The sequence below is a fragment of the Microcebus murinus genome, chromosome 1 (genome assembly GCF_040939455.1).
Source record: "Microcebus murinus isolate Inina chromosome 1, M.murinus_Inina_mat1.0, whole genome shotgun sequence".
NCBI classification, from domain to species: domain Eukaryota; kingdom Metazoa; phylum Chordata; class Mammalia; order Primates; family Cheirogaleidae; genus Microcebus; species Microcebus murinus.
This window is the reverse complement of record NC_134104.1, coordinates 63,433,280-63,450,296: the sequence shown is the minus strand read 5'-3', so window position 1 is coordinate 63,450,296 and position 17,017 is coordinate 63,433,280. Positions and strand designations below refer to the sequence as shown.

Genomic DNA, 17,017 nt, shown 5'->3' with positions numbered 1-17,017 from the left:
GGAGTTTCCCTTTAAGCACTTGCTCTCTACTGAGGTCAGGGATGGGCTTCAGAACACATAGCTTTTAATCTTTTCCTCCTGCTGATGGTTTGCTTGATTGCTGAGGGACTCTACCTTGTGGGCTATGAGTATTATCAGTATTTAACCTTTTTCCTCTGATATTCTGTTTATTACAGTCTTCCTTAAAAGCTCTTTATTTCTATAGCTTCAAATATTACTTTTATGCTGCTTCTTCAGGAGTTTCCACTCCTAACTATTCTCCTTACCTGCTGGATATTTTTAGTTGAATTTTCTGGTGTTATTACAAAATTCAAACTTCTAAAGCTCTCTTGTATTATTTCCAAAAGAGCTACCTACATCTTCCTGGTTACTCATCCTCAGAAACTTAGAGTCATTGCTAACTTGTTCTTCTCTTCCTATTCCTGACTGTCCAAATCTTAACTATCTTCTAAAACTCACATTAGATAGGACCCCATCAAAATATCCTTTCTGGATCTACCTAGTCCAAATAAGTCTCCTCCATTTCTTATAACAAATAGAATTTGGTGTACTACATGTAGAGTTATTATTATATGGTTTGCTCTGTAGTTATATGTGTACATTCCTTTATCTTTTCTAGTGACTAAGTTTTCTGAAGGATATATATGAGTATAATAAAGTCTTGGGCATCTTTGCATGGACTTCACTGTTGAACAGAATACCTTATTACTTAAGTTTCATAATTCTCAATAATTTAAAATTAATTTTTACATTCATCACATAATTTCTTTTGATCTTCATATGACTTAGTAGATGAGTGGGGAACAAAAGTGAAGACTAGAGGGTAAAAGCACTTGGCCAAGACTGCACAGGTAGGAGGTGAAGGAAATCCATGAACAGAGTTAATTCAACAAAGTTTGGTACTTTTTCCAACGCAACATGCCTCTTGTAGATATAATGGGTTGCCACCAAAGAGTGACTTAGTCTTGTTTGTTTTATATCATAGAAGAAAAGTACAGTACAGATAACACTTTAATTTATCTAACAATATAGGAAATGGATTTTGTAACATAGCCATATATATGCTAAAAATATATCTGAAATGTTAATTGCCCAAACTAAATATGGTGGATGGCAATAAGCAAATGTTAACCGAGTGGTTTCTGTTATACAGGGAGAAACTTGAAACTTACTTGCAGAAGCATCCCAAAATTTTATTGATCCATCTGCATGACTAGATAAGAAATAAGTTAGCATTAATTAAAGTATATTAAGTAAAAATCATAATCACTCCAAATGTATGAAAACATGACTGCTGTTAAAATTTTGATTCAAAACTGCCAAGCCATTTATAAGCTTAAAACAATGGTTTATTTTTTAAATACACTAAAATCTAAATATTATTAATAGAAAAAGAACAATTTCTTAGATTTTATGATAAGATTATATATATATAATAGAGAGCAATGAAAAATGGCCTGTGGAAAATGAATATTTTATGTAAAATTGTTTATACTCAATGAAAAAGATAACTGACAGAATTCTAATATTAATATAAGCATGAAATGATTATCACAGTAAAATTAAAGTTTCAAAATATAAAAGTAAATCCCTAAATCTATCTAGTTTTACCATTATTTGGTAATACATAATTTCATGTCAATTCTATAAGAACTCATCTAGAAAATAGAAGAGGCTAGAAGACCTTGCAACACATTTGATGAGGTCAGCATTATGTTGACAACAAAACCAGAAAAAATGACATACCCCTCATGAGAACAGGCATACAAAGTGTCAACAAAATATTAGCAAAGAAAACCAAGTAATATATAGAAAGGATAATACATCATGACTAAGTGAGGCTTGTGTTAGGAATGATAGCCAGTTAAACATTTAAAAAAATCAACTACCATATTGTAATCACCACACTGATTGTGGTGTTATATTGGTTTTCATTCATGGCTCCTATGGAGTATCATAACTCCCATAGTCTTTGTTATAATGTTGGAACACTTTAGCCCTCAGAAGCCAGCCTCAGAAGATAGAATCTCTCTCTGACCTTCTCCTGTCCTCTTTTAACCTGCCCAAGGCAGAACTCTAATCAGATTGTGGGTCAAAGGATCCTCATTCTAGACAGGATCCTGCCCTATACGCTGGAGGAAGGAATGCTACACAGAGAGGCCAGGAAGAATCTAAACAGACAGGCCTTGCTGGGTTTAGATCATGCACTTTTGTCCAATCACATTTCTACATGGTTGTCAATCATGCCTATGTAATGAAGCCTCCATAAAAACCCAAGAGAACTGGGCTTGGAGAGCTTCTGGATAGATAGCTGAGCACGTGGAGATTCCTGGAGGGTGGTGTGCTCAGGAATGGCATGGAAGCTCTGCACCCCTTCCCCATACCTCACCCTACGCATCTCTTCATCTGTGTCCTTTGTAATATCCATTATAATAAACTAGCAAATGCCAGTGTTTCCCTGAGTTCTGTGAGCCACTCCAGCAAATTAATCAAACCCAAAGAGGGAGGAGGTTATAGGAACCCCAACTTGAAGCCAGTCAGTCAGAAGTTCCAGAGGCTTAGAACTTCTGGGGTGTCTGGGGAGGGGAGGTCTCTTGGGAACTGAGCCCTCACCCTGTAAAATCTGACACTACTTTGGGGCAGATAGTGTCAGAATTGAATTAAAGGACACACAGTTGGTGCCTATTTCTTGATGTATGGGGAAAAACCCCACATTTGTCACAGAAGTCCTCTTATATGTTGATTGTGGAATGTAGAGGAAAGCATGGTTTGAGGAGTGATTTTCCCAAAGCGCTGACAGACTAGAAGGGAAAAACCACGTGGTTATCTCAATAGATACAGAAAAAATATTTTAAAAAATTTACCATCCATTCTGAAAAAAAACCAAAAAAACCTCTCAATAAACTAGCAACAGAAAAAACTTCTTTAACTTGATAAAGGGCACCTAGGAACAACTACACATATCACCTAACACTGTGGTCCCTAAACCTCGGGCTGCAGGTACATACTGTTCATGGCTAGTTAGGAACAGGGCTGTACAGCAGAAGGCAAGTGGCAGGTGAGTGAGCAAAGCTTCGTGTATATTTACAGTCACTGTCTCCCATCACCCCCAGATGGCACCATCTAGCTGCAGGAAAAGGAGCTCAGGGCTCCCACTGATTCTGTGTTATAATGAGTTTTATAATTATTTCATTATATATTACACTGTAATAATAATAGAAACAAAGTGCACAATAAATGCAATGCACTTGAATCATCCCTAAGTGATTCCCCCACTCCAATCTGTGGAAAAACCAGTCCCTGGTTTCATGGTTGAGGATCACTGGTAACATACATAATGGTTAAAGATGGAATGTTTCCTCCCTAACATCAGGAACAAAGCAAAATTTGCTCCCTCTTACCATTCTTATTCAACATTATATTGGAGATATTAACCACTGCAATAAAAAAGAAAAAGAAATAAAAGGCATACAGACTGAAAAGGAAGAAAAAAATTGTTTCCATTTGCAGATTATACAATTGGCTATGTAGAAAATCCCAATGATACTACAAAAAGAATACTGGAACTCATAAAAGAGTTTGGCAAGATTGTGACATACAATGTCAATGTGCAAAAATCAATTATATTTTTATTTAATGGAAATAAACATTTTGACATTGAAATTACAAAACAGTACCATTTACCATGGTACTCAAAAGAAATACTCAGATATAACTAATACAATTTGTGGTAGATCTGTATGCTGAAAATTACGTTGATTGAAAAAATAAAAGGCATTAATAAAAGGAGAGATATAATGTATTTTGGATAATTGTATGACTTACTAGATGTTGGTTTCCCCAAATTACATGTAGATTCAATGTAATCTCAAAATACAGCAAAATTATTTTTGTAGAATTAAACTGATTCTAAAATTTATATAGAAAGGTAGAGGGCCTAGAAAAGCCAAAGCAATTTTGAAAAATGAAAACAAAGTTGGAGAACTCAAACTACATAAGCCTCATTCTAAAACTACAGTAAATTTATTGTGCTACTGGTAAAATACAGATTCATATATCAATACAACATAGTAGAGTCCAGAAATAGACTCACATTTATATGGTCAACTGATTTTTTTTTTGAGAGTGAGGTAGTCATTAATTGAATGGCTGACTTTACTTTGTTAACAGCTTTATTGAGATATAATTTACATACTATAAAATTCAACCATTGTGAATGTACAGTTTGATAATTTTTAGTAAGTTTATATAGTTGTCACACCGATAATATCATTCAGTTCTAGAACATTTCCATCACCCCAAAAAGTTACCTCATGCCAATATGCAACCCTCTTTCACATCCCCAGTAGATCCCCACTGATCTACTTCCTGCCTGTATAGACTGATTTCTTTCTTAGAATTTTTATATAAGGGGAACCTACATAATAATTACTCTTTTGTGTCTGCATCTTTCACTTAGCATAACATTTTTGAGGATAATCCTTGTTGTCACATGTATCAGTAATTTGTTCCTTTTTATTGTTGAATAGTATTCCATTGTATGGATACACCCCATTTATTCATTCACCTGTTAATGAACATTTGGATTTTTTTTCAATTTTTGACTATATGAATGATTGTTTGTGTACTCTAATTATATATCTATAGATACTTTATAAATGGTACTGAAAAATCCTGAAGGATGTTGGCTTAAAGTTCTATATAACCTAACAACATTTAATTCTATTTTACTTTTTATCATGTAATATCTGCTATGGAAACATCAATTTAATATATAGGATATAATTGTATTGAAAGCACTCAACCAAAGATTACTATTAACTTGCATCTACAGCTATGTTCTTATTGATTCCATCTCTCCTGCCTTCTTTGTTATCAGAAGTAACCACTATCCTGAATTGTTTATCATCCTGTTGTTTTTAATATTATCACATTGTGTATGTATAAACATTATTTACTTTTGCTGCTTTTAAATACTTTATAATAATGGTTTCTCACATTTTTCCATATAAAATTATAAAATTCATCCATACTTTTGCTTGTAGCTGTAATTTCATTCATTTTCACTGCTGCATTTAATACATAATTGTCCCTTATGTGATTATACCACAACTTAGATCTTCTTTGGTAATTGGGCAATATGGTTGTGTCTTTTCCTTTCCTTTCCTTTCCTTTTGCTATTATAAATATTGCAGCCATGGAGAATCTTGTACATGTCTTTTATTATTTATGTATGTATAAGAGTAGAATCAGTAGGTCATAGGGTATGAAAATATTCAAACTGATAATTCCAAACTGTACCAAAATTTACAAATTTGTACTCTCATTTACAATATAGAAGAATTCTCATTGATTTAAATCCCTTCTAACACTTGTTACCAACAAATTTCTAAACTTTTTTGTCAGTATGTATTGAATATAACATGGTATCTCATTATGGTTTTAATTTGCATATCCCTAATTGTTAATTAGGACAAACAATACAACTTTCTCCTCTGTCAAAGGCCCCATTCAAGTCTTTTGTCCATTTTTCTTTTTTTTTTTTTAAATTTCATCACATTATGGAGGTACAAATGTTAAGGTTACTTATATTGCCCATGTTCCCCCCTTCCCCCTTGAGTCAGAGCTTCAAGCGTGTCCATCCCCGAAACGTTGCACATCTCATTCACTGTGTTTGTATATGCCCATCCCCTCATCCCCCCTCCCACCTGCCTGACACCCAATAAATGTTATTCCTATATGTTCAATTAGGTGTTGATCTGTTAATACCAATTTGCTGGTGAGTACATGTGGTGCTTGTTTTTCCATTTTTGAGATACTTCACTTAGTAGAATGGGTTCCAGCTCTATCCAGGAAAATACAAGAGGTGCTAAATCACCATTGTTTCTTAAAGTGGAATAGTACACTCCATGGTATACATATACCACATTTTATTAATCCACTCATGAATTGATGGGCACTTGAGTTATTTCCACACTTTGCAATTGTGAATTGTGCTGCTATAAACATTCGAGTGCAGGTGTGTTTTTCATAAAGTGACTTTTGATCTTTTGAGTAAATGCCCAGTAGTGGAATTGCTCTATCAAATGGTAGATCTACTTGTATCGCTTTAAGGTATCTCCATATTGTTTTCCACAGAGGTTGAACTAGTTTGCAGTCCACCAGCAGTGTAGGAGTGTTCCTATCTCTCCGCATCCATGCCAACATTTATTGTTTGGGGACTTTTTGATAAAGGCCATTCTTACTGGTGTTAAGTGATATCTCATTGTGGTTTTGATTTGCATTTCCCTGATGATTAGAGATGTTGAGCATTTTATCATATGTTTGTTGGCCATTATTCTGTCTTCTTTTGAAAAATTTGTGTTCATGTCTTTTGCCCATTTTTTGATAGGGTTGTTTGCTTTTTCCTTGCTGATTTTCCTGAGTTCTAAATAAATTCTAGTTATCAGCCCTTTATTGGATATGTAGCTTGTGAAAATTTTCTCCCATTCTGTGGGTTGTCTGTTTGCTCCCTTGACAGTTTCTTTGGTTGTACAGAAGCTTTTTAATTTGATCAGGTCCCATTTATTTATTTTTATTGCTGCTGTGATTGCCTTTGGGGTATTCTTCATAAATTCTTTGCCTAGGCCAATGTCTAGAAGAGTATTTCCAACATTTTCCTCTAGAATTCTAATAGTTTCACACCTAAAGTTCAAGTCTGTTACCCAGCTTAAGTTGATTTTTGTGAGAGGTGAAAGGTGTGGGTTCTGTTTCAATCTTCTACATGTGGCTATCCAGTTTTCCCAGCACCATTTATTAAGGATCCTTTTCCCCAATGTATGTTTTTGTCTGTTTTGTTGAAGATTAGTTGGCTATATGAGGATGGTTTTATATCTGGGTACCCTGTTATGTTCCACTGGTCAATGTCCATGTTCTTGTGCCAGTCCCAAGCTGTTTTAATTAATATAGCCTTGTAGTATAATTTGAAGCCTAGTAAATTGATAGCTCCTATTTTATTTTTATTGCCTAGGATTGATTTTGCTACACGGGGTCTTCTCTGGTTACATACAAAGCATAAAATTTTTTCTATATTTGTGAAAAATTACAGTGGCATTTTGATAGGGATTGCATTGACTCTGTAGGTCACTTTGGGTAGTATAGAAATTTTAACGTTGATTCTGCCAACCCATGAGCATGGTATACTCTTCCACCTGTTTCCATCCTCTGCTATTTCCTTCTTCAGTGTTCCATAGTTCTCCCTGCAGAGGTCTTTCACCTCCTTAGTTAAATATGTTTCTAGGTACCTCATTTACTTTGTTGCTATTTTGAAGGGAATTGAGTCTCTGATTTGGTTCTAACTTTTACTGTTGTTGGCATATATGAATGCCTCTGATTTCTGTGTATTGATTTTGTATCCTGAGACTTTACCAAATTCATTTATCAATTCAAGGAGTCTCTTGGTAGAATCCCTGGGTTTTTCTAAGTATAATATTATCTCATCAGCAAAAAGTGAGAGTTTGATCTTTTCTGCTCCCATTTGGACGCCCTTAATTCCACTCTCTTGTCTGATTGCTGTAGCAAGGACTTCCAGCTCTATGTTGAATAGAAGTGGAGATAGTGGGCAACCTTGTCTTGTTCTAGTTCTAAGTGGGAATGCTTTCAGTTTTTCTCCATTCAGTATGATATTGGCTGTGGGTTTGTCATATATGGCTTGTGTCACTTTTAGATGAGCCCCGTCTATGCCTATTTTGTTGAGCGTTTTATCATAACAGGGTGTTGAATTTTGTCAAATGCTTTTTCTGCGTCTATTGAGAGGATCATATGGTCTTTGTTTTTGTTTCTGTTTATATGGTGAATTACATTTATAGATTTGCATATGTTGAACCATCCCTGCATCCCTGGGATGAAGCCCACTTTGTTTTGATGGATTATTTTCTTGACAAGCACTTGGATTCAATTGTCTAGGATTTTGTTCAGAATTTTTGCATCTATATTCATAAGGGTATTGGTCTGTCATTTTCTTTTTTTGCTGAATCCTTTCCTGGTTTTGGAATCAGGGTTATGTTCACTTCATAAAAGGTGTTGAGGATGATTCCATCCTTCTTGATATTGTGGAATAATTTCTGCAGGATAGGCACCAGATCTTCTTTGCAGGTGTGGTAAAATTCAGGTGTGAAACCATCTGGTCCAGGACTTTTCTTTTTAGGAAGGTTTTTTTATTGCTATTTCAATTTCAGTACTTGATATTGGTCCATTCAGGAATTCTGTTTCTTCCTGGTTGAGCCTACTGTGTTTCCTGTGTGTTTCTAAGAAATTGTCCATTTCCTCCACATCTTCCAGTTTGTGTGCATAGAGGTTTTTGTAGTATTCATAAATTATATCTTGTATCTCCATGGCATCCATTGTAATTTCTCCTTTATTGTTCCTGATGGAGCTTATTAGAGATTTTTCTTTTCTGCTTTTCATTAGTCTAGCCAAAGGCATATCAATTTTGTTTATTTTTTCAATGAACCAACCTTTTGTTTTATTAATCTTTATGGCTTTCCTGTTGTCAATTTTGTTTAGTTCTGATTTGATATTAATGATTTCACTTATTATCCTGGCTTTGGGGTTGGTCTGTTCTTCTTTTTCCAGCTCTTTGAGACAATTCATTAGGTTGTCTATTTGTAATCTTTGACTTTTGGATATATGCACTTATGGAAATAAACTTTCCTCTCAGGACTGCTTTAGCTGTGTCTCACAGGTTTTGATAACTTGTGTCTCCTTTGTTATTTGGTTCAAAGAATCTTTTGATTTCCATCTTCATTTCCTCATTTATGAAGTGATCATTCAGCAGAAGGTTGTTTAGTTTCCATGACTTTGTGTAGAAATGAGAGTTCCTGTTAGGGTTGATTTCTACTTTTATTCCATTGTGATCCCAAAAGATACATGGCATAATTTCTATTTTTTTAAATTCTTTGAGACGTGCTTTGTTTCCTAGGTATGGTCAATCTTAGAGAATGACCCATGGGCTGATGAGAAGAACGTATATTCAGTGGTTTTGGGGTAAAATGTCCTGTAAATGTCAGTCAGGCCCATTTGTTCTAGAGTTCTGTTTAAGTCCATTATTTCTTTGTTGGTTTTCTGTTTGGAGGATCTGTCCTGTGCTGTCAGTGGGTGTTAAAGTCTCCAACTACTATGAGGGTGTTGTTTATCCATTTGTTTAGATTCAGTAGAGTTTGATTTATGAATCTGGGTATATCAAGGTTGGGTGCATATATATTTAGAATTGTTATGTCTTTTTGTTGAACTGTACCCTTCACCATTATATAGTGACCTTCTTTGTCTTTTATTACTTTTGTTGATTTACAAACCAAGTTATCTGTAATCAGCACCATCACACCAGCTTTCTTTTGGTTTCCATTTGCTTGAAATATAATTCTCCACCCCTTTATCTTTAGTCTCACTGCATCCTTGCAGGTTAGATGTGTCTCCTGAAGGCGGCATATACTTGGCTTGTGTTTTTTTATCCATTCAGGCATCTATGTCTCTTGAGTGGGGAGTTCAAGCCATTCACATTTGTTGAGATAACATAGGTGGGGCAGATTTCTGTTCATTATGTTGGGTTGAACTTTGTTGCTTTGTTTTCTCTTTTGAGCCATTGTGGTATCTGGGCTTTGATCTTTAGTTTTGGGTAGATTTACATTCGTGAGTGTTTATTGTGCTGATCTGTGGGTAACACTGTTTTGAGTACTTCTTGAAGGGCTAGTCTTGTCTTGGTGAATTCCCTCAGTCTTTGCTTATCTGAGAATGTCTTGGTTTCTCTTTCGTATACAAAACTTAGTTTTGCAGGGAATAAGCTTCCAGGCTGGGCATTATTTTTGTTTCAGAAGAGTGAGAATGGAGTCCCAGTCTCTCCTTGCTTGTAAAATTTCAGTAGGAAGTCTGGTGTTATTCGGATTGGTTTTCCTTTGTATGTTACTTGCTTCTTTCATCTTACAGCTCAAGAAGGGACTCTTTGGTATTTTGGTCAGTCTGACGACTGCATGTCATGATGTCTTCCTATTTGCAATGAATCTCCCAGGGGTCCTCTGAGCTTCTTGAACTTATATATCAAGACTTTTACCAAGGCCTCAGAAATTTTCCTCTATTATTTCTTCAAATAGTTTATCCAACCCTTGAGTGGTTTCCTCTTACCCTTCGGGTAATCCTATAATCCTCATATTAGGTTTCTTTATAGTATCCCACATCTTGTAGGCCTCGTTCTTTTCTCTTGTTTCTCTGCTATATCTCTGTGACTGATTTATTTAATTGGAAGGTGTTATCTTCAGTCTCTGAGATTCTTTCTTCTGTTTCATCTGCCCTGTTCATGAGGCTTTCCATTGTGTTTTGTAGTTCCCTGAATTGATTCTTCATTTCCAGGAGTTCAGTTTGATTTTTCTTCATTATTTCAATTTCTTTAGTGAATTTTTGTTCCAGGTCCTGGAATCTTTTTGCATTTTCTTTGTGTTGGTTATCCAGTTTTTCTTGCAAGTCGTTGAGTTTCTTATGAACCATGCTCGAAATTCTTCTTCTGTTAATTCTAAGGTGCTGGTGTTCCTCTTTGGGGGTGTGCTTTCTGTTTGAGTTTTCATATTTCCAGAGTTCCTTCGTTGATTTCTTCCCATCTGGATCAGTTGTTGCTTCTTACCTTTAGGTTTTCATTTGGATAATGACAGGCCCTATTTAGTCTCTGAGCCAGTAGGTGGTGTTTGTGGGTAATATTCAACCACTCCCTGTATGATGAGTCAGTAGATGCCATAAAAGGGTGTGCAGAATGTCCTCCCTGTCAGTAGGTGGTGCTTGCTGGGAGGAGCAGGCTACACTGTTTTTGGGTCCTGTTACCAGCTCTTGTGCTTCTGTAGAGGCACTCTAGTGTCTCAGGTGGTGGGTGGGGCCCTGGGACTTCCAGGTGTGTCCTTATTCTCCACCTCAGTGAGGGCTGGTCTGGGAGTGAGTTTGCATGGAGCTGGGTTGGGTAAGCCTGCTCTCAAGCACCACAAATGCTGCTAGCAGGGGTCAAAGTTCTGTTTTCTGCTTCCAGGAAAAGCTGTCAGGGAGGGGCTGGAATGGCCCCACTCAGTCAGAAAGTCTGCGTGTGGGGGTCAGGCTGTCTGAGACCTGCAGTCTGGAGCAGGCCTCACTCCTTTCCACCCTCCATGACCTCATGGCTTCTCCTGGGCCTCTGCCAGCAGGCCAGACCTCACCCCACTGGGTCTCCCCTGGCTATGATGCAGGCTGGGAGTCCCTGCACAGGGTCTCCACCTGGGCTGGGTACATGGCCCCCCCTTGGGAGGAGGATTGCCCTTAAGCATGCTGATCTGCCCCTGAAGGCACAAACTCCTTAGTAGGCTCATTCACAAATATCCCTTTTGTGCCCCAGGCAATACAAGACCTGGGTGCATGGGATCTGGTTTGCAGGTCTGACCTCTGGGCCCTGGAGTTCAATCCCTGACCCCACCAGGGAGAGGAGTGCCAGTCCTAATTCATCCACAGGGAGCCCAAGCTGGGTTGATGTCTCTCAGCCTCAGGATCTGTCTCATTCTCCTGGAATCACTGGACCAGCAGTACCTGGGAAGGCTGGCGAGCTAGGGAGCTCACAGTCTGAGTATCCCTCAGTCCGCTGAAGGGCCCCAAAATCAAGGTCCTGTTCCCTGGAGATGCCTCTGGCTGGTGGCTATGTTGTCTCTCTCGGCAGCTGCAGATAGGCAAGGGCGTGGGGAGAATGTAGCAATATGGCACCTGCCACGCAGCTCAGGTCTGTGCACACTGAGGTACCCCAAGGGAGTTGGGAGCCTGGTGCTGCATCTGCTACAGGCTTACCACTCACTGGCGGTGGCCATCTCTGGGCTGGTATCTGCAGGTCTCTCCAACTGCTTGGGGGCCCACCAGCAGTCTGAGATGCAAGGGAGAGGGAAGTTAACCACTCCACCTATCCATACCACTGGTTTCAACTTCTTGGGAGGTCTCTGCTTCCAGTTCTCCTCTGCAACCTCCTCCCGTGGAGTCTCCTGTAGTCTCTGGTACCCCTCCTTCCTACCCTCATCTGATATATGCTTGTCTGCTTGCTTCTTTCTTCTAATTTCTTCTAGAAACCATCTTTTTTGCAGAGACACTCTGTCTGGTGGTGTTTCTCATCCACCATCTTGCTCCTCCCCCCCCTTTTGTCCATTTTTCAATTGGGTTAATTGCCTTTTTATTATTGATTTGAAGTTATCTACTCTAGATACAATTTTGGTGGTTATATTATAGATTACAAATATTTTCTTCTAGTTTGTTGCTTGCTTTTTCATTTTCTATTTTTCACATTTTTATTAGTATATTATTTATATTTCTTGAGTCATTTCTTTTTTAAAAATTAATTTTTAACAATTATGGATACGTAAGAGTTGTACATAGTTATTGGGTACATGTAAAGTTTTGATATAGGCATACAATGTGTAATAACCAAATCGGGGTAGTTCGGGTATCCATTGCCTCAACCATTTATCATTTCTTTATGATGATGTATTCTAGATATATAAAGTTTGTTAATTATTTTTTCTAAATATTCTGTTTTCTTACTAATTTTTCTATTAATTAAGAAGAGAGATTTCTGTCCAAACGGAATGTTTGTTTTGTCAATTTCTCCTTGTATTTCTGTCAACATTTGCTTTATAAATTTTGAAGATATTATTGAATAGAAATTTAAAATTACTATATCTTCCTTTTAAACTGAAACTTTTAATGCGATAAAGTGATGTACTGTATCTGTGGGATTATTTTAACTATAAAATCTATTTTATCTGATTTTACCTTGGCTTCACCAAGTATCTCTTATTACTATTTACAGTATGTTTTTTAATCCTTATATACTGAAACTTACTGAATACATATGTATTGAAAATGTGGTTTTAAACTGCACAGACTTGTATTTTTTTCAATGCAGAGTTCCAAAGTTTATTTTAGCAGGAACATTTTAGCCCATATACATTTAATATAATTATTTATATAGTCTGCTTAAATGCATTATTCTATTTGGTGCTTTATAATGGTTCCCTTACTGAAATATATTTCTTTTTCTCTAAATTCTCACTTCTTTTGAAGATATTTTTTATTTTGGCTAAATTCACATAAAATTTACCAATTTAAAGTGTACAATTTAGTGGTATTTATTACATTTATAATGCTGTACTTCTATTAAGTTCCAGAACATTTTCATCATTTTGAGAGGAAACTCTATAGCCATGAAACATCACTCCCTTCACACTTATCTTCCAGGCTGGTAAATACAAATATACTTATTGTCTTTAAGGATTTGCCTATTCTGGATATTTCATATAAGTGGAATTATATAGTATATGGCCTTTTACTGGTTTCTTTTACTTAGCATAATGTTTTCAAAGTTCTTCCACTTTATAGCATATATCAGAAATTCATTCCTTTTTGTGGCAGAATAATATTTATTGTATGGATATACAATTTGTCTATCCATTCATCAGTAGATGGGCACTTGGACTGTTTTCACCTTTTGGCTATTAGTATTGCTGTGAACATTCACATACAAATTTTGGTTTAAACACCTACTTTCAATTATTTGGGGTATATACTTAGGAGTGAACTTGCTGGATCCTATGGTAATTCTGTTTACCTTTTTAAGGAACTGCCAAACTGCTTTCCATAGAAGCTGCACCAGCAATGTAGGAGGTTTCCAATTTATTTACATTCTCTCCACACTTATTTACATTCTCTCCACAAATTAGAATTATTTTCAAATTCTAAAATTATAGCTGCCCTAGTGATTATGAAGTGGTATATATCATTATGGTTTTAATTGGCTTTTTCCTAATGAATAATGATGTTGAGCATCTTTTCATGTGCTTTTTGTATATCTATTATATTTTGGAAAAATGTCTATACAAGGCCTTTGCCTATTTTATTTTTAAATTGGAATATTTGCCTTTTTGTTGTAGAACTCTAAGAGTATTTTACATATTTTGGATAGTAAACTCTTACCAGATATATGATTTGAAATATTTCACTCATTCAGGATTATCTTTTCACTTGACAAAGACCAGTTCATCTATTTTTTCTTTTGTTGCTTATGCTTTCGGTGTAATATCTAAGAAACTATGGCAAAAATCAAGGTCATGAAAGTTTATCCCTTTGTTTTCTTCTATGAGTTTTATAGTTTTAGCTGTAAATTTCATTCTTTGATTCAATTTAAGTTAACTTTTGTATATGGTGTAAGGTAGGGGTCCAAATTTGTTCTTTGGCATGTGAATATCCAGTTCTTCCAGTACCATTTGTTGAAAAGATGATTCATTTGGTCTTGGTTCCCTTGTCAAAAATCAATTAGCCATAGATGTATAGTTTTATTTCAGGACTCACAGTTCTATTCCATTGAATTATATCTCTAACCTTATGTCAGTACTATATACAGTAAGTCCTTACTTAATATTGTTGATAGGTTTTAAAAACTGACTTTAAGTGAAACAATGTATAATGAAACCAATTTTTTTCTCAACAACTTTATAATAAAATGATGCCATGTGAGGACCTGCTGTACATCATTTCACTTAAGGTTGCAGTTTCCAAGAACCTATGGACGTTAAATGAGGACTAATCATACTGTTTTGATTACTATCGCTGTATACAAAGTTTTGCAGTTGGGAATTGAATCCTCCAATTTGTTCTTTTTCAAAATTATTTTGACTATTTGAGATCCCTTGTAATTCCGTAAGAATATTAGGGTAAGCTTTTGCATTTCTGCAAAAAAAGGCCATTGGGATTTTGATAGGAATTGTAGTGAATATATAGATTGCTTTGGGGATACTGCCATCTTAACAATATTAAGTCTTCCATTTCATGAACATAGGATGTCATTCCATTTATTTATGCCCTATTTAATTTCTTTCAGCAAAGTTTTGTAGTTTCTAGTTTGCAAGTCTTTCATCTCTTTGGTTAAATTTATTCCTAAGTATTTTATTTTCTTTGATGCTATTGGAATAACTTTGGCATAACTTTCTTTGCAGATTTTTCATTGTTCGTATGTAGAAACATGACTGATTTTGTCTCAATATTGTATCCTATAATTTTGAGACTTCATTTATTCTTTCCAAATTGTTTCACAGTGGATTCTCTTTGATCTTCTATGTAAAAAATTATGTCATCTACAAATAGGGATATTATACTTTTTCCTTTCTATTGTGGATGCCTTTTATTTTTTTCTTCTAGCCTCAATTCTCTGGCTAGGATGTCCAGTACAATAAGAAATAGGAGTAGGAAAAGCAGGCGGCCTTGTCTGGATCTTGGTCTCAGGGGAAAGTGTTCAGTCTTTTTCCATTGAGTATAATGTTAGCTGTGAGTTTGGAAAAATGCCCTTTACCAAGTTAAACAAGTTCCATTCTTCTCCTAGTTTTCTGAGTGTTGTTGTTTTTAATCTTTAACAGGTGCTCAATTTTTTCAAATGCTTTTTCTTGCATTAATTGAGATAATTATGTGTTTTTCTTTTATGCTATTAATATGTGTATTAGGTTGATTGATTTTCATATGTTGAAATTATCTTGCATTCCTAGGATAAATCTCACTTGATCAAGATTTATAATTCTTTCCACACCATAATCATGTTGTTCATGAGTAACAATATTTTTATATTTTCCTTTCTAATCTTTATATTTTTATTTTCAAGTTTTTGCCCTACTGAACTGGCTAGGTCTACAAGTGTAATGTTGAATAAGGAGGGATAAGAGAAGGAATCCTAGTCTCTTTCTCTATGTATGGGACTAAACTTCAAGTATTTCACCAATAATTATAATATTTACTGTTGGGTTTTGTTTTTTTTTTAAAATAGAAGCCCTTTTTCAGATTACAGAATTACTCTTCTATTTCTAGCTTGCTAGAAGGTTTTTTAAAAATCATAAATAGATGTTAAATGTATCAAATTCTCATTAAATATATGATCATGAGATTTTTCAAATTTATTTACTTAGTGCAGAAAATTATATTGATTGTTTTTTTGAGCATTAAACCAGCATTGCATTCCTGAAATAAAGTCAACTTTGTTTTGAGCCAGTACCCTTTTTCAAATATCACTGAATTCTATTGCTTCACATTTTATTTAGGGTTGTACATGCATATTAATGAAAGACATTGCTTATATATTTCCTTTCTTGTGATGTGCTTGTCAGGTTTTGGTATCAAAAATATGGTGACCTTATAAAAAGAGTTCAGCAATGTTTCCTTTTTCTATTTTCAGGAAGATTTTGTGAAAAATTAATGGTAGTCTTTCTTAAATATTTAGTTGCATTCCACACGAGGCTATCTGTGTCCAGAGCTGTCTTTGTAGAAGGTTTTAAATTGTGATTCAATTCCTTTAATAGATATATGATTATTCACATTTCCCATTTCTTTTAGTGCCAGTTTTGTAGGCTGTTTTTTTCCTATGAGTTTATTTCTTATCTTTAATAGTATGTTGGGTCATAAATATCTTCATATCTTTCAATTGATGATAAAATTTTAGTAATATTCTTTTTATTAATGATCTTTTTTCTTCTATTTTTCTTGATTAATCTTCTAAAACCTTCACCAACTTTATTATTTTTCTTCATAAACCAACTTTAGCTTTGTTGATCTTTTCCATTGCATATTTGATTTTCTTTTTCTTTCTTTTTTCTTAGCACAATTGCATTACTGGGAAAACTTTCTATTTCATGAATTTCTGTTCTTAGCATTCTTTTATGTTTCTTTTTTGTTTTTACACTTTTGTGATTACTTTGCCATTCTTTTTAAAGTCTTAAGATAGATAATTACATAACTGAATTTTAGTCTTTCTTATCACCATACACAGTTAAGGGTATAAGTTTACCTCTGAACATAGATTTAGATGCATCTAAATGTAATGATACATTGTATTTTCACTATCTTTCAGTTTGAGATATTTAAAAGGTTTCTATTATAATTTCTTCATTAACTCCTAAATTGGGAATAAATTATTTAATTTCTAAAAATTATAAATTTTCTTTATATATTTTTGTGATTG

At 35.1% G+C, this 17,017-nt stretch overlaps 1 protein-coding gene across 7 annotated transcripts in view; it reads right to left on the bottom strand.

The window, feature by feature from the left end:
• The window catches only part of STXBP5L (syntaxin binding protein 5L), a 346,530-nt gene that overhangs the window by 127,444 nt on the left and 202,069 nt on the right, over positions 1-17,017 (bottom strand). For all 7 annotated transcript variants that reach the window (XM_076001837.1, XM_076001841.1, XM_020287216.2 and 4 more), the window contains exon 15: positions 1,173-1,213. In XM_076001837.1, the coding sequence (XP_075857952.1) occupies positions 1,173-1,213 (41 nt within the window). The remainder of the gene's footprint in view (positions 1-1,172; positions 1,214-17,017) is intronic.